General features: G+C 43.7%; 1 protein-coding gene across 1 annotated transcript in view; it reads left to right on the forward strand.

Moving 5' to 3' along the window:
• The window catches only part of LOC143290892 (uncharacterized), a 33568-nt gene extending 26456 nt beyond the window's left edge, over nucleotides 1–7112 (forward strand). The window contains exons 6-7 of the mRNA XM_076600447.1: nucleotides 5438–5555; nucleotides 6895–7112. Of these exons, the coding sequence (XP_076456562.1) occupies nucleotides 5438–5555; nucleotides 6895–6903 (127 nt within the window). The 3' untranslated portion in view covers nucleotides 6904–7112. The remainder of the gene's footprint in view (nucleotides 1–5437; nucleotides 5556–6894) is intronic.
• Nucleotides 7113–22833: the final 15721 nt, after the last annotated feature.

Here is a 22833-nt window from a genome sequence, read left to right on the forward strand (position 1 = left end):
ACACACACACACACACACACACACACACACCGGGCTCTTGCTGTTCTCGTTCTTGTTCGTGTTCTTGTATTTCTTGTTGTTGTTGTTCTTCTTCTTCTTCTTCCCTTCCCCTGTTGAGATCTGCCACAAGGCATTCCGTCGTCAGGACCATCTCGGGGACCACCGGTAAGACAAGGAATACTTCTTGTTCTTGTTGTTCTTGTTCGTGTTGTTCTTATACTTGTTCTTGTTCTTTGACTTTTTTTTTTTTTTTACTTTGAAATTGATGGATTACGTTGTAGGAGCATAGTCGGCTATCTACACACACACACACACACACACACACACACACACACACACACACACACCGGGCTCTTGTTCGTCTTGTTCTTGTACTTGGTTTTCTTCTTCCCCATCCTCCCCCTCCTCCTCCTCCTTTCTTTCTTCTTCTTCTTCGTTCGTGGGCTGCAACTCCCACGTTTACTCTTAAGTTTACACGAGTGGGCTTTTATGTGGGTGACTGTTTTTACCCGGGCGCCATATAGGGTCAGGTCAGGGGCATAGCCCTTGCTACTGGTACCATGTAACCCAGTACTACCTGCCGCATGTGAAGTCTCCCAAGGACGGACCAGGTGGAGGAGGAAATCTTTCCCAACGGCTGTGAAGGCGGAAGAGGATGACCAAAAGGCAGAGGGAGCTCTTATCCTTGGCTGGAAGTCATCCTAGGAGACGCAACTCGGAAGAAAAAACCTTACCTGCCGAGGCCGTTCTACACGTGGCAGTATCTGCACCTGTGGGACCGTGAGCGTCGGTAGGCGAGAGAGTGGGGAAGGGACTGCACAACTCCTCTTCACTAAAAAAAAAGTTACCTGTGCTGGTCGGGCAAACAGGCTAATGTCGGAACGACAAGCTAGCCCTTCAACACCCAGCTTTCCCAAGTTCTGCGGCGATGGAGAAATGGCAACGGGGACTGGCAGAGGATGCTGCTGGCAGTTCCTAGTCACGACTCTGCACGCAGGCGGCTGTGGGGTGATGGTCGTCCGCCGTAGACTGGAGCAGATGCGGCGCCCGTATCCTCCCACAGTGTCAGAGCAGCCCTTTTTAGTGACAGCACTGCTCTCCCCACATGGGGAAGGGGAGATAAAAGGATCCCTAAACAAAGCCTGCCTCGCCTAGTACCTAGTAGGAAACCGCACCTTCTTGGACATCCAACACTAGCGGTCGAAAACAACAGAAGAAAAGAACCAGGAGTCATGCCCTGACTCTGGATGCCTGGAATGTTCGTACCCTTTTAGACAGATCAGAAAGGCGTACAGCGCTCGTTGCTAGAATGCTTGATCGCTACCAGGTGGACATAGCAACCTTGAGCGAAACCATGTGAAACCCAGCTGGAGGAAGTTGGAGGGGGCTACACCTTCTAATGCATTGGGAAGCCAGATGGCACCCCAAGAACCTCAGGCGTGTGCTTTGCCATACGAACCAAACTTGCACGACAGCTTGACAGCCTTCCACGTGGGATAAACGATAGGCTGATGACCCTGCGTCTGAAGCTGTCCGAGGATCGCTTCTCCACAGTCATCAGCTGCTCTGCCCCGACGAGGACCAACCCTGATGACATCAAAAAAGCTTTCTACGAGGAGCTCAGCCGCACCATTTCAACGGTAGACAGAAAGGACAGGCTGATCATCCTTGGGGATTTCAATGCCCGCGTCGGCATGGACTTCTCGTGGCCAAAAGTCCTAGGACAGCACGGCACTGGCAAGTGCAACTCCAACGGACTGCTTTTGCTCTCGCTCTGCGCGCAGCATGGATTGACCATCACCAACACCCTCTTCCAACAAGCGGACAAGTACAAGAACACATGGATGCACCCCCGCTCCAAGCAATGGCACATGCTGGACTACGTGATTGTCCTACAGAGGGACAGAGGTGATGTTTCCATTACACGCTGCATGAGAGGAGCAGTCTGTTGGTCGGACCATCGCCTGGTGCGCAGCGAGATGAACATCAGACTTGCACGCAAGCTCCAACCAGCCAGGCAGAAACCCCCTAGGAAGCTGAACATCCACTGCCTCCCTATCACCAAGGACGTGCTGCAGCAGCAAATCCAAGCAGCTCTCCAAGAAATTCCGGCATCGACTGATGTAGAAGAGATATGGAGCACCACTAGAGATGCTGTGTACACAGCAGCAGCTGACACACTCGGCTTTGTACAGAGGAGCTACAAAGACTGGTTTAACGAGAACGACTCTGGAATCTCCAAGCTCCTGAACACACTGCATATACGGCATCAGGATCACATTTCCGATAAAGACTGCCAGAGGAAGAAGAACCAGTTCTCGCAAACCAGGCAACTGGTACAGAAGAGGCTGCGTGAGGTGAAGAACACCTGTTGGGAGAGAAAGTCTGAAGAGCTTCAGTCCGCTGCTGATTCTCACGACACGAAGACCTTCCATGATGGTCTCCGAACTGTGTATGGACCGAGAGTCACAGGATCAACCCCTGTCCGAGCCTTGGACCAGACCACCCTCCTGACAGACAAGAAAGACATCCTTGCCGCTGGGCAGAGCACTAACACCCTCCTCAACAGGGACTCGTCCGTATCTGACGAAGTAATTGCAGCCCTCCTACAGCTACCAGTCAATGACTCGCTAGCTGCCCCTCCCACCAAGGCCGAGACCCGGAAAGCCCTGAAGCTGACAACGTCAGGAAAAGCACCAGGAGCGGATGGAATCCAGGCTGACATCTATAAGTATGGAGGCGAGGTGCTGACAGACAAGCTGACCGCCCTGTTCCAGTCTATCTGGGAGAGAGGGGAGGTCCCCCAGGATTTCAAGGATGCTTTAATTGTCCACATTTACAAACGGAAGGGAGACAAAACATCCTGCGATAACCACCGTGGAATCTCTCTCCTCTGCATCGCCGGCAAGATCTTCGCCCGCATCATACTGAACAGACTGGTTGACCATGTCTCCAACACAGTCATTCCTGAAGCACAGTGCGGCTTCCGCTCAGGCAGGGGGACATGTGACATGGTGTTTACCGTACGCCAGATGCAAGAGAAGTGCCGTGAGCAGAACAAGGAGCTCCACATGGCCTTTGTAAACCTGACTAAGGCCTTCGACACGGCGAACCGCCGTGGTCTGTGGAAGATCCTCCTAAAGTTCGGCTGCCCAGAGAGCCTAATCCAGCTGATTGCGTCATTCCACGATGGCATGCAGGAAAATACTGACATGTCGGATCCGTTCCCTGTGGTAAATGGAGTGAAGCAGGGCTGCGTCCTGGCGCCCACACTGTTCTCCATTCTCTTCTCTGCCATGCTGATTGACGCCTTCCAAGACTGTGACCGGGGCATCTACATTCAGTTTCGCACAGATGGCAAAATTTTTAACTTGCGGCGACTCCACGCCAGGTCCAGGGTGTTTGAGGCACTGTTGAGAGAGTTCCTCTTCGCTGATGACTGCGCACTTGCTGCACACACCCATGAGGTCATGCAGTTCATTATGGACGGGTTCTCAACCTCCTGCAGGCGCTTTGGACTCACCATCAGCCTCAGCAAAACCGAGTCCATGTATCAACCAGCTAGCTCACAGAATGCCAGCGCCTCCCCCCCCCCCCCCCCCACCTGCGATCAAGATTGATGACACAGAGATCAAGTCAGTCGACAAGTTTTGCTACCTGGGCAGCACTCAATGCAGCAACGGAGCCCTTGGTGCAGAAGTGACGCTGCGCATCGCCAGGACCAGCTTCGCCTTTGGCAGACTCAACAACAGGCTGTGGAACAACAAAGGCATCAGGCTCAGCACCAAAATAAAAACCTATAGAGCTGTTGTGCTGACCACCTTGTTGTACTGCTGTAAAACATGGACGACGTATCGCCGTCACATTCAACAACTTGAGCAGTTTCACCAGAGATGCCTACGAAAGATCCTCGGCATAAAGTGGCAAGACAGGGTCTCCAACCTCCAGGTCCTAGAGAGGAGTGGCCTGCCCAGCATCGAAAGCCTGCTGATCCAGTGCCAGCTACGCCAGACAGGACACGTTGTCCGCATGACAGACAGCAGGATCCAGAAGATGTTCTTGTATGGCCAGCTGAAGGAAGGCCACCGTGAACATGGAAAACCCCGCAAGCGCTTCAAGGACACCTTGAAGACAAACCTCAAAGCCTGTGACATAGACGTCGCTTCCTGGGAAACTGATGCCCTTGACCGCTCTCGCTGGAGGATGCTGTGCTCTAGTGGCATAAAGACGTTTGAAAACAAGAGAACGCTGGCCATTAAGGAGAAGCGTGAGTGAAGGAAGCAGGGCTCAACTTCTGGAGACGTTTTCCCTTGCAACACCTGTGGGAAGTGCTGCGCATCCAGAATCGGCCTCTTTTCCCATATGAGGACACACACCGACAGATAAGCTTGCTTGCCTACTCATCCGTCGGTCCGACAGGAGACTCCATCGCATGTAGCAATGATTACTGAACATTGTTACGATCTTTTTCTTCCCCTCTCTCTCTCTCTCTCTCTCTCTCTCTCTCTCTCTCTCTCTCTCTCTCTCTCTTTTGCTGGCCCACTATCTGCATACACTGTTGCAGATGTATGTATATTGCATCACATCACAGTATACGTTATATATTAAGTATGATATATGATACGATATGAAACGATATGATATGATTTGATATATTATGTCAACATATATTATATGGTATATGGTATGATATGATAGTGAGTGGATTGTGTTGTATCATTATATTTGGTGTCATATACTGTACCATGTCAAACTGATGCAAACTAGGCCTATTGGTTTGCTCTGCTTGGCCAAATTTCGCGCGGCTAACAGTGAAAAGATGGGCCCACCGCTCTCAGCCACATTATATTATGTTATATTATATTCATATCATATCATATTGAGTAGAGTAAGGAACTATTTTCTGGAAAAATGATTCCCTTGACGACGTCTCCTTGTCCGATGCATTTTTACTCAATGTGTGCGTCTGTATGCGTGCGCGTGTGTGCGTGCGTGCGTGCGTGCGTGTGTGTGTGTGTGTGTGTGTGTGTGTGTGTGTGTGTGTGGTTGGTGTAGGGGGCTAAACATATTTTTGTGCTGAAGTGACACTTATTACTGGAAATATTTTTCAAAAAGACACTGTTATGCAATGATATGTGTAAAATTGTGTAATTAACACACTGATCATACTTCTGTATTCATACTTCATTTGTCATACTCTGTATGACCTAACTGCTGAAAAACGTTTATTTTAGGTGAGTGGAAGGGGTTAGAGGTGAACTTAGAGGCATCTGAGATAAGTCTTGGATTGCGCTCAGTCATGATTAAGCTATGTTTGATTTCTATCAAATCAGAATTATGATTAATAATAAAGTTAAAATGCTATCCAAAATCAGTTACTTAGCAACAGCAAATCATAAATTACTGTGTTTAATAATTATTTGTGATTTTTATGCAGGTACATTCACTCGAAAGAAAAGCCGTTCAAGTGCGGGGTGTGCGGGAAGGGATTCTGCCAGTCCAGAACTCTGGCAGTGCACAGGGCCACACACGTGGATGTTCCACAGTTGCCCCAGGTAGGTCACGGTCATCGTCACGTCACGCCGTGTGTGTGTGTGTGCTTCCGGTGTGTGTGTGTGTGTGTGTGTGTGTGTGTGTGTGTGTGTGTGTGTTCAGCGATCCGTCAATGAAGATAAATGTTGCGAGTCCAGAGAGAAACGTGACAGCATTCTGATTATTGATACACAGCTGATGATTTTTTTTTTTTTTTTTTTTAAAGATAATAATACCCACTACTTTACAAAGTGGGGTTCCGTGCATTTAACCCGATTATTTTTCTTTATATACAAGTTGTCTGTCGAGCTCATGTGATAGAAATAGATAATGATGACAATGATGTTTAACAAAGTGACATTTTGAAGGCTGGTGATATTTTAACAAAGCCACATTATGAAGGCTGATGATGTTTTACAAAGCCACATTATGAAGGCTGATGATGTTTTACAAAGCCACATTATGAAGGCTGATGATGTTTTACAAAGCCACATTATGAAGGCTGATGATGTTTTAACAAAGCGACATTATAAAGGCTGATGATGTTTAACAAAGCGACATTATGAAGGATGACGAATAATTTAACAAAGTGATATTATGAAGGCTGGCGTTTTGCGAAATGATATTATGAAGGCTTTGATTTGCTTGTCCAACTCATGTGAACAGAAGGAAATGGATAATGACGACGATGATGTTTAACAAAGTGACATTTTGAAGGCTGATTGTATTTAAACAAAGTGCCATTATGAAGGCTGATGATGTTCGACAAGTGACATTGTCAAGACTTTGTTTTGCGAATAGACTTTATGAAGGCCTTGATGCGGAATGATGGCCTAGAGGTAACGCGTCCGCCTAGGGAGCAAGAGAATCTGAACGCGCTGGTTCGAATCACGGCACGGCCGCCGATATTTTCTCCCCTTCCACTAGACCTTGAGTGGTGGTCTGGACGCTAGTCATTCGGATGAGACGATAAACCGAGGTCCAGTTTGCAGCATGCACTTAGTGCACGTAAAAGAACCCACGGCAACAAAAGGGTTGTCCCTGGCAAAATTCTGTAGAAAAATCCACTTCGATAGGGAAAACAAATAAAACTGCACGCTGGAAAAAAAAAAAAAAAAAAAAAAGGGTGGCGCTGTAGTATAGCGACGCGCTCTCCCTGGGGAGAGCAGTCCGAATTTCACACAGAGAAATCTGTTGTGATAAAAAGAAATACAAAATATTTGACAAAGTGACATTATGAAGAATAATGATTTTTAATAAAGCGACATTATTAAGGTTGATGATGATGATGATGATGATGATGATAGACTAAGTGACATTTCAAGACGTTGATATCCGATCTTTAATTACCTCTGTTTCCAGCACACGTAAACAACACATCTGCTTTAAACCCAGAACGGTTGTCAGCAAAGCTGTCAGGGGAGCACGCATGCGCCTTTGGACCAGAAACAGACGACGGGATCTTCCACTGGCGCCATATTGTCAGTGCGTAGTTGGCGACCTGGGTGTGTAGGCTGAGAATATTGAAACTGAGTGAGAGATTGATGATGGATTTTCAATCCGGAACATTTAGAGCACAGTGGAACCACTGATTTGTTGTTTGTTTTGCATTGCTATTGCTTTTATATATATATATATATATATATATATATTTTTTTTTTTTTTTTTTTTTTTTTTTTTTTTTTTTTAATTCAGAACATTCTGAAATATCGCACACCACAACAATACTCGTTTGTTTGTTTTTTTCAATCTATGTATTTAGGTTTGCTGTTGTTGTTGTTTTTCAATCTGTGTATGCTGTTTGTGTTTTATTTTCAGTCTATGTATTTAGGTTTGCTGTTTTTTTCAGTCTATGTATTTAGGTTTGCTGTTTTTGATGACATGGTGTTTCTGTTGCGTGAGGCAGTCTTGCACGGCACGACTTTGTTAAAGAAACTGAATGTGTGTGTGTGTGTGTGTGTGAGAGAGAGAGAGAGAGAGAGAGAGAGAGAGAGAGAGAGAGAGAGAGAGAGAATCATCCTGTGTGGTAATATTGTTGTTGTTTTTCTACTTCTTCTTGGCGTTCGCAGCCACATCATGAGTCCAGCTCTGGCGGTGAATGACATTGTGTTCTCCAGCTCTTCATGGCTGCCTGTAGTTGGGTCATGAGTAGAGTGTCGACAGTCCACACAGTTTATCTTGCCTGTTTGTGTACAGGGGGGAGTGCGGAGGAGGGGTGGGAGGGGGGGGGCAGTTTTGGAGACTGTGCTCCGCTGTCTGGTCTTCCTGTCCACAGAGGGCAGGTGGGGGGAGATGGCAACAGCTTTCAGTTTTCGGTACAAGTGATTGTTCAGTTTGTTGTTTGTTGTTGCTGTGTTTGTGTGCATGCTTGTATGTTTGCATGTGACTTTGGAGGTGTCTTGAAAAAAAATGTAACGCAGGTTTTTTTTGTTTTCTTTTTTCTAGTCCTTTGGGGGTTGGAGAGGAAGTATGGCATTTTGTTCGCTCAGATTTGTGGGAACCTTGCATAAAAAAAATAACCGTCTGACATCCATTATAATTGTTCTGTTTCTCTGTACATCCACCGATCTCTCCTCTTATGTTGTTATTGTTGGTGTTGCTGAGAACTTACTTACTACTCGTTATAATGCCCTCGGTCTGATAAGACAGTGGTGACAACGAAGAACCGCCACTTTCTCAGTTTTGGGCCGGTGTGAGTGGTTCCCCATGTGTGCTGTAGGGTCTTGAGTTCCCCTTCGACTGTTGTGCGGCAGGTGTTCTTTGGCCTTCCTCCGGCTCTTGGGGTCCCCCCTCCCCCCTTACCTTCCTAGAGTCCAGTGAAGGACTGCCTGGGTGATGTTGTTGAGAAATGGAGAGAAGAAAACAGACTGGCGTAGGAAGAGAGAATAGACCGGCTGCTGTGGATGATGCACATTACGATGCTGGCTTTTTCTCTGCCTGTCTGTCTCTCTTTCTCTGTATGTCTGTCTCTGTGTCTCTGTCTCTGCCTGTCTATCTGTCTGTCTGTCTGTCTGTCTGTCTGTCTGTCTCTCTCTCTCTCTCTCTCTCTCTCTCTCTCTCTTTCCCTCTCTTTCGCGGTATTAGCTGTTGGTATATATACATGTACACACCCACGTTTTGTATAATTTTTTTTAATGATTATATTTTATATTAGTACGCTCCAACTAGCCGTTCTGTTCGGGTCGCTCCACTTGTTATTGTATTGGGCTTTTCCGTCCGTGCTGTGTTGGAGAGGTGATGTTCCGATTTGCCTATCCCCTATTCGCCCATTCCCAACTCGCCTATTCCCGATTCGCCTATTCCTGATTTTCGCACATTCCCAATTTGCCTATTCACGATTCCCATATTCCCAATTAGCCTATACCAGATTTCCTGATTCAGGTATTCCCAATTCGCCTATTCCTGATTCAGGTATTCCCAATTCGCCTATTCCCGACTTGCCCGTTCCCGATTCGCCATTTTCAAATCGCCTATTCCCCAATTCGCCCATTCCCCAATTCGCTCATTCCCGATCCGCCTATTTCTGATTCGCCTGTTCCCGATTTTCGCATATTCCCATATTCCCAATTCGCCCATTCCCGATTTGCTTATTCCCGATTCAAATATTCCCAGATCGCCTATTCCCGATTTCGCCCATTCCCAATTTGCCCGTTCCCGATTCGCCATTCCTAAATCGCCTATTCCCCAATTCGCTCATTCACGATCCGCCTATTCCCGATTCGTCTGTTCCCGATTTGCCTATTCCCAATTCGCCCATTTCCAAATCGCATATTCCCGATTCGCGTATTCCTGATTCCCATATTCCCGATTCTCTTTAACTTTCTTTCTTTCTTTGTTTTTAGTTTTGAGTATTGGCAGCTGAGAGGACAGTCACAATTCTACAGAAACTGTGCATCAGATACTAACTAACTAACTAACTAACTATATAATATAATATAATATAATATAATATAATATAATATAATATAATATAAACAACGATGGCTTTGTTTCTTTGCAATAAATGTTACGTGGAATATTATACTGGAAAAACTATTGCTGTTGATGTTTACTGACACCTTTTTTTCCCAGTCTTTTAATTTTGTGTGTGTGTGTGTGTGTGTGTGTGTGTGTGTGTGTGTGTGTGTGTGTGTGATCCATCGCAGCGTGCCCTATATGTGTTAATGATTCTTCTTGTTCAGTTTTGTTTCTTACATCGACATTGTCCTTACGGTAGTTTCTTGTATATAATATCTATCTATCTATCTGTATCTATCTAGCTCTCTCTCTCTATATGTGTATATATATATATATATATATATATATATAATATGTGTGTGTGTGTGTGTGTGTGTGTGGAGAGAGAGAGAGAGAGAGAGAGAGAGAGAGAGAGAGAATGCATGCACCGGAATCTTGTTGTTGTTGGGGGTATATTTTACAGACTTTATAGTTTTGAAAGTTGGATTGAAAATGTATCCCATTTTTTCACCAAAATAACAACAACAACAAAGAAAAACAACTTATGCACAAGGCATTTTTCCGTTTCTTTTTCTTTTTTTTCAACTTCGCACAACCATTTGCAAAGACTTTGCAACACAATGTTTGCTCTATGTGCATGCATGGTTGTTGTTTTTTTGCTAGCTTGCTTGTTTGTTTGCTTTATTTTTGTTTTTTGTTTTTTGTGGGAGGTGGGGGGTTGATACCGTCATACATGCATTGCTGAAGGTACCGAAGCAGCGTATATACACCTTTCTGTTTGTAAATAAAATTGAGAAGAAAAGAAGAAAAAAAAAGATTGTACATAAGCATGTGCATGCATTGTAACGATAATAATCTTTTTGAGCGTAACTGCTTGATGGACCTATAGACTTCACACACACACACACACACACACACACACACACACACACACACACACACAAACACGTGCGCGCGCACAGAGAGTTAAGTACCAAATAAGCCGGTATGTTTTCATAGAATTATATTAAAAAAAGAATCGAGAGACGATTTAAATTCAGCAGGAGGCTGCCTGTGGCTGGCCGCTGTTCTCTATCTAACTGATCACACAAACGACAAAAAAGCAAATGTGTAACAGTGAACGTATTGAAAGATTCGTTTGAAAAATCGATGTTTCAAAAGAAAAAAAGTCCGTGATATATATATAGAAGATAGGTGTGGATTTGCACTGAAGAAGAAGCAGACCCAGAAAAAAACACCAAACACACAAACAAACAAGAAAGCACTTCTGGTAACGAATGGTGCTCATTACAAACATTAGCTGCATGTACATATCGTGTTTCACTGAACATTCAGCATCATTTCTCTATTCACCCAAGTAAAAAACAAAATAAAAACGAACAACAAATAAACACACAAAACAAAGAACAACAACAAAAACACCACCACCAACAACAAAAAAACTGTGCAAATTCCGAGGTGGTCCGTAACTTTTGGTAAATCGTGAAGATGCCATTCGTTAAGGATATCTGACCACTTGGTTCCAACTGTATCCATTTTTGTAACACCTGGTTCACAGGCTGTGCACTGGTGTCAATTTGTTTTTCGTTTCGAAATTGTTTTCCCTTCTTCTAAAGTTGATTTATAAAACGAGTTTAGTTTTCTTCTTCTTCTTCTTCTTCACCATCATCGTCAGCATCATCATTTTCTTCTTCTTCTTCTTTTTCTTCATCATCATCATAATTTTCTTCTTCTTCTTCTAAAGGTGATTTGTAAAACGAGTTCAGTTGTTGGTATTATTGATTTTTTCCGCACAAATTCTTCCATTATGGGAAGGGCACTGGTTGTGTGTGTGCGTGTGTGTGTGTGTGTGTGTGTGTGTGTGAGAGAGAGAGAGAGAGAGAGAGAGAGAGAGATTAGCTGATATTGTGTGTTTCAGTTTGACAAAACCAAAAGTGATAAAGTGACTTCTCCATTTCTTCTTTTTCTCCTTCTTCTGTGTCGTATTCTTCTTCTCATATAACTGAAGCACATAAAAAAGAAGAAAAAAGAAATATACCGTACAAACTTATTTTATACTTTGGTGCTGATCTGTCTGATACGGGTACGTTTTGCTCCAGTAATGATAATTATGTACTGCATTTTTGTATGTGTTACACTTGGTTGCCAAAATATCCTTGATGGACACCATTACACAAGATCTTTCACGGACTCCGGTGTCCAGTGTTCTTGGTTGTTCGTCGTGTCTGACGATGATGTGAATGTGCCTGTCCGTAAAATCATGCGTACGTTGGCTAAAATGAATAAGCCGTCGCTCAAGAAAAATGTTTTTTCCACTGGTTCCAGGAGAAGCTGTTATGCTGTTGTTATATTATTACACACACACACACACACACACACACACACACACACACACACACCCATATATATATATATATATTAGTACTTATGAAGGATGTTAACGTTGCTATTTTTTTGTACAAACACCCATTTTTCTGGTTTTTCATATGGAAATTGTTAATTATGAAAATTATCCGAGGCCGCAATTTTTTTTAATTCTTCATGGAGTTGCCTCTTTTTGTGAAAACTGCTCACTAAAAAAAAAGAAAAGAAAAAAAAAAAAAAAAAAAGTTTGCTAGCGAAAACTAACATTTTAATGAACACGGACATTGATAGAACATGGAAGGCATGTTTAAATTTTGTTCTTTTTTTTCTGTTGATTTAAGATTGTTTTTTTTTCTTTCCAGTGCATGCTTAGGAAATGTGTGTGTGTGTGTGTGTGTGTGTGTGTGTGTGTTTTCAGGAAATGCTATGAAGCGCTCCCCTAAAAAGATATTAAAAGAAAAAATAATTTTCTGCTGATGTACAATATAGTATGTACAGTAGATTTGCATGTTTACAAATGAGAGGTAAGAGTGCAGGACAAACGTGGAGGGAGTGTACAGTGTAAGCATGACTTGATAATCTTCTAGGACTAATAATCCCCAAGGACTTTACAGCAAGCATGATCTGATAATCCTCTAAGACTGTACAGTGTAAGCATGAATTGATAATCCCCTATGACTGATAATCCCCTAGGACTGTACAGTGTAAGCATGACTTGATAATCCCCTAGGACTGATAATCTCCTAGGACTGTACAGCAAGTATGATCTGATAATCCCCTAGGACTGTGTACTGTAAGCATGAATTGATAATCCCCTAGGGCTGATACTCTCCTTGGACTGTACAGTAAGCAAGACCTGACGATCCCCTAGGACTGGTCAGTAACTATGACCTGATAACTTCCTAGGACTGTACAGTAAGCATGATCTGACAATATCGCAGGACTGTACAGTAAGCATGACCTGATAACTTCCTAGGACTGTACAGTAAGCATGACCTGATAACATCCTAGGACTGTACAGTAAGCATGACCTGATAACTTCCTAGGACTGTACAGTAAGCATGACCTGATAACATCCTAGGAATGTACAGTAAGCATGACCTGATAACATCCTAGGACTGTACAGTAAGCATGACCTGATAACTTCCTAGGACTGTACAGTAAGCATGACCTGATAACTTCCTAGGACTGTGCAGTAAGCATGACCTGATAACTTCCTAGGACTGTGCAGTAAGCATGACCTGATAACTTCCTAGGACTGTGCAGTAAGCAAGACCTGACAATCCCCTAGGACTGTTCAGTAAGTATGACCTGATACCTTTCTAGGACTGTACAGTAAGCATGATCTGACAATCTCCTAGGACTGTACAGTAAGCATGACCTGATAACTTCCTAGGACTGTGCAGTAAGCATGACCTGACAATCTCTTAGGACTGTACAGTAAGCGTAAGCATGACCTGATAACTTCCTAGGTCTGTGCAATAAGCATGATCTGACAATCGCCTAGGACTGTACAGTAAGCATGACCTGATAACTTCCTAAGACTGTACAGTAAGCATGACCCGACAATCGCCTAGGACTGTACAGTAAGCATGACCCGACAATCGCCTAGGACGGTACAGTAAGCATGACCTGATAACTTCCTAGGACTGTACAGTAAGGCTGATCTGACAATCGCCCAGGACTGTACAGTATTGTAAGCATGACCCGCCACTCTCCAAAGCCGTCACATGCACTTCAGTCTAGTTGCTGCATGCCGCACGGGTACATACTCCCGACATTCCTACATTGTAAATAAAGCACACAAAAAAGCCCAATCGTGCGTGCTGTGGACTTGCTCGTGCTTCGTGTGGCGTTGACTCTCTCTCTCTTTCTCTGCGTGTGTGCGTGCGTGCGTGTGTGTGTGTGTGTGTGTGTGTGTGTGTGTGTGTGTGTGTGTGTGTGTGTGTGTCTGTCTTAACTGTGTCTTTCTTGTCTGTATGTCTTCTCTCATGCTCTATCTGTGTCTGTCTATCTCAGTATCTGTCTGTGTCTTGTCTGTATTTTTCTCTCATACTGTGTGTGTGTGTATGTGTGTGTGTGTGCGCGCGCGCGCGCGCGCTCGCGCTCGCGCGTGTACGTGTGCGTGCGTGCGAGTGTGTGAGTCTGACTATCTCTTCTCACTCCCTCCACCCCCTCACACCTACCTCTCTCTCTCTCTCTCCAGTTGGGCAAAAAGACGTAGGTATTTTGTCAGGCAATTACCGAGTCAATGGATTTGGAAACATGTGGTTACATCAAAATATTGGTAGTGACATAGAATGTATTTTTTTTCTACATTCAAAGAAAGACTAACTGATCGGTGTGGACATACATAGCATGACACTTTCGCATCCAGAGAGCGCTTTGAATTTAAAAAAGTACTCATATTCTACCAAACCAAAAAATACCTGCACCATATAATATGTTTAAAGTGTTACGAAGATACATATATACATATAGAATTAAGACTTGATATTTCTTCTGTCTCTACGCATAAAGTACAGTCAGAAAAGATGTAACACTGAGACATTAAGAACAAAACCAGTAATCCCATGCATGCAAACAGCACATACACGATGGATTCTGCGTGTTGTTTAACTGTAAAGGGCACGGTGTTTTCACAGCAGGTGTAAATGTTAATTCAAAAAGCAAGTGACAATAATAATTCCATAAGTGGTGTCGTGTGATGACGAGTCATCTCTTTGTCAGGTACACAACATTAGGAGGAGGGTGGCAGAATAGGTTAAGACGTTTATCAGCCAGTGCAGTGTCCGTGAGGGTCTGGGTTCGATTCGGGTTCTTCGTCCTCTCTCCGTCCTTTCTCCTAAGTTTGACTGGAAAATCAAACTGAGCGACTAGTCATTCGAATTTATACTAGTGACAACCAGACAGAAACGCCAAAACATCAAATCTAGATTACTCGGACCAAAGGTACTTGGCAGTGAGTTGGGGGTAGTTAATTCTTACAAATTACTTGGTCTTACTATTGATAATAACCTGTCATGGTCTAATCATGTTTCTGCTTTATGTAAAAAGCTATCGAAAAAATTATATCAGCTCAACAGAATTAAACATTTCCTTGATCAGCATACCCGCAAGCTATTTTTTCACGCATACATTCAACCTGACATCGACTATGCCTCAACATGCTGGGACTTAGCAAGCAAAAATTGCTTGAAACCACTCATAAGTATATACAGACGTTCTCTCAAGATTATTCTCCTCAAATCTTCTATCTATACTAAAGACTACAAAGAACTAAACATTCTTCCTTTCCATCTCAAATGTATCTTTAATAAAGGTGTTTTTATGTACAAAATTAAAAAGAAATTAGCACCATCCTACCTTCAGAGAAAATTTCCTGAAAAAAGTGTTCGTGGCAAAAATACCATTTCTATCCCTCGTCCGAGAACTAACCTTTTCACATCTCTCATGTATTCTGGTGGTAAACTATGGAATGAAATTCCCGACTATCTGAAAAATAAATCCACCTTGGTATCATTCAGAAAAGAGTACCAAAAATATCTCATGAAACAATTATAAACAATTCTTATATACCGTGTTTTGTTTGAGCTTCTTGAGAGAGCCACACAATAACAACATTTTTTTCGTTGCTCTCTGACAATGTGAACAGGGAAAGGAGCTCAGAAGATTAGTGTATAACAGCCCGTGTATGCATGCGTGCGTAAGCTGGTGCGTGCGTGCGTGCGTGCGTGCGTGCGTGTGTGTGTGTGTGTGTGTGTGTGTGTGTGTGTGTGTGTGTGTGTGTGTGTGTGTGTGACTGAGTTATATTCCATGCTATTTTTTTATGTTTCGTGATTAACTCTTGTTGTTGTAGTTGTTGTTGTTGCTGTTGTTACTGTCTACACCGAGTGTCCGTACCGATTTTGTTTTCCTTTTTCATCTTTTGTGCGTGTGTGTGGGTGTGGGTGTTTGTGTGTGAGGGAGGGCATGGTGTAAAGAAGCTTCCAGCTTATCCAGTTTACCCTCAATAAAACATTTGTTCATTGTTGTTCAATGAGACGATAAACCGAGGTCCTGTGTGAAGCACACAGCTGGCACACTGAAAAAGAACTCTTAGCAACAACAACAAAAAACAAAACCAAACAAAAAAAACAAAACAAACAAAAACAAAACCAAAAAAAGTGCCCTCTGACAAATTCTGTAGAAGAAATCCACTCTGACAGGACACAAACTGGAAAAAAAAATCATGCATAACCCCCGGGGCCTGACGAAGTGCGTTGGTTGAAATGCAGCTGGTCAAGCATCTGCCTAGCAGATACAGCGTAGGCTAGCGTGTATGGATATTTGTCTGAACGCAGTAATAACGCCTCCTCGAGAAACAAACGGAACTCAGATTGTGATGAAAGTTATCACATCGAAGCAGACGTTTTTTCGTGTGGTATTACACTTTGTTTGAAAGAGGCGATTTTGTTATATGCGTGGTTGCACGAGGCGCATGAGGCGCTCGAGTGAACATTTATTTTTTACATATACGGATGTTCAGGTGAGAGCTCAGGTAGATGCATACTGTCTGGCACAACTTTGTCACCAATCTGTCCGGCCGTTCGGCTTACAGCCGCAGAGAACTTTGGCTCTGAGAATCTTGTGCTCAGGTGAGAGTGGAAAAAAAAAACAACTTAGAATATTTCTGGTGTTTATTTTATTTCATTGTTATATTGTCGATGGATTAACTTGGATAAGTTTATTTGTATGTGCATTTGATGATCGTTTTGCTTTTGGGTCTTTAAAAAAAACCCCGCAATGTTATTATATTATCATACTGTTTCTAAACTTGACAGTAAGATTTCTTTTTGTCAAAGTGTTCATAATGTCATTGCTACTGTGACAGGGAGAAAAGAATATTGTTTTGCTAACACATGATTTTATCTAATCTTTGTATCATTATTGGAATGATTTCCACCGAGACTTCTTAACGCTTAACGTGGCGATAGACTTGAGATGGCCTTAGTGGTCGGCGAGGCTCTGAGCACCATAATTTGATTTGATTGATTCTTCGCAACGCTGGAATAATGGAATATAAATTTGTGATATGTAATTACTAGCGCTTGCTTGGAAAACATATGATTGCATTCTAAAGACAAAGAGGCTAAAAGATAACTACTAGTACGAAGACGGTAGCTAAGGAATTATGTCTTTATAATTGGTAATTTAATGGTGAGGATGATGTGTGACTGAACCTAGGGAAGTTAGTGAAATTGTACAGGGCACACACGCACCCACTCACACATGTGACTGACGGGACTTACGGACAAGACAAGATGAACTGAAAGTATTTTCATTTTGGTTTATAAAGCTTGTGGGTTGGCGCTGGGCCAAGACCCAGCCGCAACAGCAGCAGCAGTAACCGCTGATGGCGCTACGGTGAAGAGCAGCCTGTGTCCAAGCTGTGAAGGCGCTGAGGAGCAGCCGGTGTCCTGGACCGAGGACTGGAGTGAAACGGACTTGGACTGAGTATCCTCGTAATGTGTTGTGCAGTGTGTGTGTTGTTGCCCTTCGTAGTTAGCACGGGTGTGTGAGTGAATGCGTGAATTTTTTAGGTATAGTCTCCTGTGATTCTTTTTTATGCACGTGAACATGGCTGACTGAGAGGAGTGAGATGTGAAGTTTTCTGTTAAAATCTAAACGGGTATGAATGGATGTCTTTACACAGATTTTCCACGATTTTGCTACAAGGCATTTCAGAAAAGGTCAGAGACAAGAGCAGTAGAACAGACGGGTTGATCAGTGTCTTAAGGAGGGAAGAGAAATGAAGTCTAAAAGTCCTTTGAATCATCTTCTTCGTTCATGGGCTGTATCTCCCACGTTCACTCATACGTACACGTGTATGGCGTTTTTACTCCGCCATGTAGGCAGCCATACTCCATTTTCAGTCGGGGGTGTGCATGCTGGGCACGTTATTTCCATAACCCACCGAACGTTGACATGGATTACAGGATCTTTAACGTGCGTATTTGATCTCCTGCTTGCGTATACACACGAAGGGGGTTCAAACACTAAGGCCATATTATGTTGGGAGATGGAAAATGTTGAATAAGGTATTTAACAAGGCTACTCACGTCAGATGAAGTCTGTGGAAATTCGTCTCTTTATATATCGAACTGATTGATTTGGTCCACCCCTTCAAAAGGACATTTTGTATTCATTCCGTCAGATTGTGAACCTCCCTCTCTCTCTGTTTTTCTTTCTTACCCCTCTCAATCCCGTTCTGTCTCTCTCTCTCTCTCTCTGTCTCTGTCTCTACCTCCCTCTCATTCATACATTCCCTCTGTCTCTCTTTGTCTATCTCTGTCACTCTGGCTGACTGTGTCTCTCTCACTCCCCCCACCCCCACCCCGAACACACAGCACTTGCGACATCATCGCACAGAAAGTCCGTCAGTGTCCTCATTTCGTTGACCAGCCACTGGTAAGCAGCGCCAAGTTGGAGGAGGAATTCAACAAAACACAAAAAATCCCCTACACACACACACACACACACACCCCACCCGGGGCCTTTTGTGGTGGCCAATATATCACAGCTTCGCACACAGTGGAAGGTCGTACAGAAGCCTCAAAACACAGCTTCCCTCCTCGAAAAACCTCTCCAACTTGTCACCACCAAAGCGTCAAAGCGCGCTATCTCCTTCAGTCAAAAGAGATTTACTGTACACTGCCTTCGTTGTGTGGAGATCTTTCATAGTTGAGAAGTATAGCGTGGAGGGGGGTGGGTAGGTGGGGATGTGGCGGGGGGCGAGGGGAGGGGGCCTGGGGGGGGGGGTCGAGGTAAGGGTGGAAGGGTGTTTTGAGGGCTGGGGGAAGAAGAGATGGGTGTTTTGTACAGGTAAAGGTAGTTTCTCCCCCCCCTCCCTCCCACATTTTTTTTTATGTGGGAAGAAGGGTAGGGTGGAGGGAGATGAAGGTGGTGTCTTTTTAAAACTTCTTTCTTTCTTTTTTTCTTGTTTTTTTTTGGGTTTTTTTTGTTTGGTTTTGTTAGGCAACGTTCAAGTCATTCACACACGCACGTGAGTGAAAACACTAATTTGCACGCAAGCGCGTGCGTGCACACTTACACACTTACACACACACACACACACACACACTGTCCTGTCTCTCTCTCTCTCTCACACACACACACACACACACACACACGCACACGCACGCACGCGCGCGCGCGCGCGCGCGCGCGCGCGCACACACACACACACACACACACAGTGTTCTGTTTATCTCACACACACACACACACACACACACACACACACACACACACACACACACACACACACAGTGTTCTCTCTGTTTATCTCTCTCTCTCTCTCTCTCTCAAACACGCACACGCACACACACATTCCTCGCCCCTGTGCGTGTGTCCTGTTCAATCAGTAATCGTTGGGAAAGAAAATGGAAACGTGGCCCTGGGGAAAAAGGGGCGGGGGGTGGAGGTGGGGGATGTTACCAAAGTGTAACAACTTCCAGATGGACACCCTCACTTCCTGCCTGGAACTGGTAGGTGTCGGTAGGGTGGACGAGTGTGCGCGTGCGTGTGCGTGCGTGTGCGTGCGTGCGTGCGTGCGTGCGTTTGTGTGTGTGTTCGTGTATTCGTGCGCGTGTGTGTGTGTGAGTTTGGTGATGCATGTTTGGATGTTGATCTTGGCATCGAATTTAGTAGAAACGGAACTTTTTACAAAGCTAAATAAATGATTTATGAACGGGGCCAAAAAGCTATGTTTTCGTTACTTCAGTCAGCCAGAAATCAAGATTTACCTTTACATGTACCAGTCTATCATTGTTCCTATTTTGTTGTATGGTGCAGAAATATGGGGTTATGAAAATGTAGATATACTTGAAAAATTAGAATTGAAATGTTTGAAACGCTTGTTCAAACTGAACAGAAATACTATGACCCAAATTGTTTATGGAGAAACTGGTATTTATCCAATTAGTGTGTTAGTGAAAATGAGATTAGTTCGATTTTGGACCAGCTTAGTGATATCAAACACAGAAAAATATTCTGGGAAAATATATTTGATATTGACTTGTATCGAAATGGTATTTATTCTTCAAAATGGATTTGTATCAGACAAATTTTAATAGAAGCAGGGTATGACTGTTTGGGATGGTCAATTCTTGGAGAGGGAATCTTTCTGCAAGAATGTCAACATTGCTTTGAGAGATAGTTTTCAAAATCTATGGAGACATACTCTAGAAGCGAGTAGTAAATGTTTGTTTTATCGAAATTTCAAAAGTGGATTTGGTAGAGAAAAATATGTCAAATGCCTGATAATTATGTTATCAGCTTGTTTACATTTCGAAGTAGTAATCATAAGCTGGAAATAGAAACAAAGGCATACCACGAGAGTTACGGTTTTGTAAGGTTTGTAACATGTCTGTGATGGGTGATGAGTTTCATTTTATAATGGAATGTCCCAGTTATGATCAGTTACGAAATAGATATGTTCCTAAAAAATATTTGTCTCCAAAATCGGTTTTTAATTTTTGTAATATGCTCAAAGGAGGCAAAAAAGTCATTTTAGTTGTAAGATGATTAGATTTGCAAATGTTGCCTAGTTATACTTTTGGAGTTAAAAGACATTTGTGTTTTCTCAACTTTTATGTGACATTGTTGTGTATTTGGAAATGTTTGTTCTGGGCACGGAAAGATTATTTTGCAGTAATCCTCCATACTCCAATAGGAGTGAAAGGATAATTGAAACTTGTGTGTGTGTGTGTGTGTGTGTGTGTGTGTGTGTGTGTGTGTGTGTGTGTGTGTGTGTGAGTGTGTGTGTGTGTGTGTGTGTGTGTGTTTTGTTGTTGTTTTTTTGTGTGTGTCTGTGTGTGCGTGCCTGTGTGTGTGTGGTGCGTGCGTGTGTGTGTGTGTGTGTGTGTGTTAGTGTGTGTGTGTGAAGTCAAAATGATCTTTATTGAGGGTAAAAGAATAAGCTTATATAGCTTTTTTACATCCTGCCCTCAGAAAAAAAAGGGAAGAAATGGGGGAAGTGGGGGTCTGGAAAGGATAATATGGAAATAATTACAAGAAACGCGCAAACATTCTGTCGAAAACAGAAATAATACAAGCGTAAATAGCAATAAATATACATATGATACTGACACGATTACGACATGCAGTGCGACATTCTATCATTAACTTCATTCAGGAAAAGAGCAAGAGAAAGATATATATATATATATATATTTATATACATACATACATACATACATACATATAACAATAGGAAAAAAAAAGGAAAACAACCAAAGTTTTTTACGTGCCCGACCGGTTTCGACCACTGGTCTTCGTCAGGGGCGTTTACTGGTATGTCAAAATGCATCAGGGTGGAGGCGTCTGTCAGAGGCATGGAGAGGCAGTGCTGCATGGCTGAAAGGATCTCAGAGTTGGAGTAAAGCGCCACTACGTCTATAGTCACCAGACGGGTGTGAGGGGGGAACGGGCCAAATTGGAGGTTCCATTCCTGCAGTGTGTGCAGCATATAAGTGCTGTCTTTGATGTAGCTTGGGATGCGCTGGACATGACTCTGTAACCAGTGGTCCACCAGCTTTGATGGTCTCTCAGTGGGGCCGCCAATTCCTGACACAATAGGTCGCCCTGGTGGATTGGTCAAAGTCTTTTGAATTTTAGGCAACAGGTAGAACTGGTGTATTCAGACTTCTGAAGGTTCCACCAGGGCCCACTTGTGTTGTCATCCAGGTACCCCTTGCTATGAAGTCTGTAGATTATGTCATTGGACTTTTTGGCTATAGTGGGAGTTGGATTTTTCTCCACTGGTGTGTAGTAGGCAGTCTTTTGAAGTTGGCGTAAGGCCTCTCCTGCGTATTTTTGACATTCTGAATCACTATAGCCCCTCCCTTGTCCGCTGGGGATATGCGAATTTTCCTATCCCGGACAAGACTTTGCAGTTCTCGGAGGGCAAGGCGTTGGTCAGGGTTGAGGTTGTCACATATCTTCCACTTGCTGTGGAAGCCATCAGTCCTATTTTGGAGGACGGTGCAGAAGGCTTCCAGTGCACCATCTCGTCCCTTGGGTGGATTCCAGTGAGTGGGTCTGTAGAACTTAGGTGTGTCGTTGGGATCTGTGGAATCTGTTGGATCGTAGAATTCTACAGCCTTTTGTGATGTCCTCCAATAGTTGGTTGTGGTTGAGAGTCAGAGGGATTGGACAAAATTTAGGACCGAGGGAGAGGAGACTAAGCTGGGCGTCCATGAGCTTGTGGGAAGACAAATTGATGACTGTCTTGTGATCTATTCGGAGTCGAGGCCGGGATGGAGACCGGTGTTTGAAGCGTCGATTCTTTTTCTTTGAGATAGGTGTACAAGGTCTTGGTTGAGTGTCAGTGATGCTGCGTTGAAGCAACAGTCGCTGTAGTTTCCCATTCTTAATGTGACTCAGCCTTTTCTTTTATGCTGTGTGTTTTCTAATGTAGTGAAGAATCAGACGGTCAAAAAGTAGATAGTAATTCACTGATTGTTGAATGTTGTACATTAATGACTGGATGGTCGTATTTTCTTCCTCTGCCTGGGCTAGATAGTTGTCTAAGCACAGAGATAGGACTTCCTTGTGGGCCCCCTCTATGGCAGTGGTGACAGAGTGGGACAGATACTCTGACGTGGGCAGGGCGGCCATAGGGAAGGAGAGCTTCATGCCTTTGGGATGGACACCATGTTGACATGCCTTTCCCTGGACCTTCACAGAGCAAGGAAGCTTGCGTCAAGGGATGCGTCTGCCATGATCAGGATCTCTTGGACTGGAAGGATTGCAGTAGTCCTCGAGATGCAGTGAAGTGATTAGTTGGGCATAGGGGTAACCACACCAGGTAGACTAGTAGGAGTAGGAGTAGAGCATTTCGACTGTTTTGGATCCAGAAGGATGCACGTTCCCTTTTCATATTTCAATACAACAATAGAAAAAAGGAAAACAACACAAGTTTTTTACATGCCCGAC

This window comes from Babylonia areolata, chromosome 16 (assembly GCF_041734735.1).
Source record: "Babylonia areolata isolate BAREFJ2019XMU chromosome 16, ASM4173473v1, whole genome shotgun sequence".
NCBI lineage: Eukaryota > Metazoa > Mollusca > Gastropoda > Neogastropoda > Buccinidae > Babylonia > Babylonia areolata.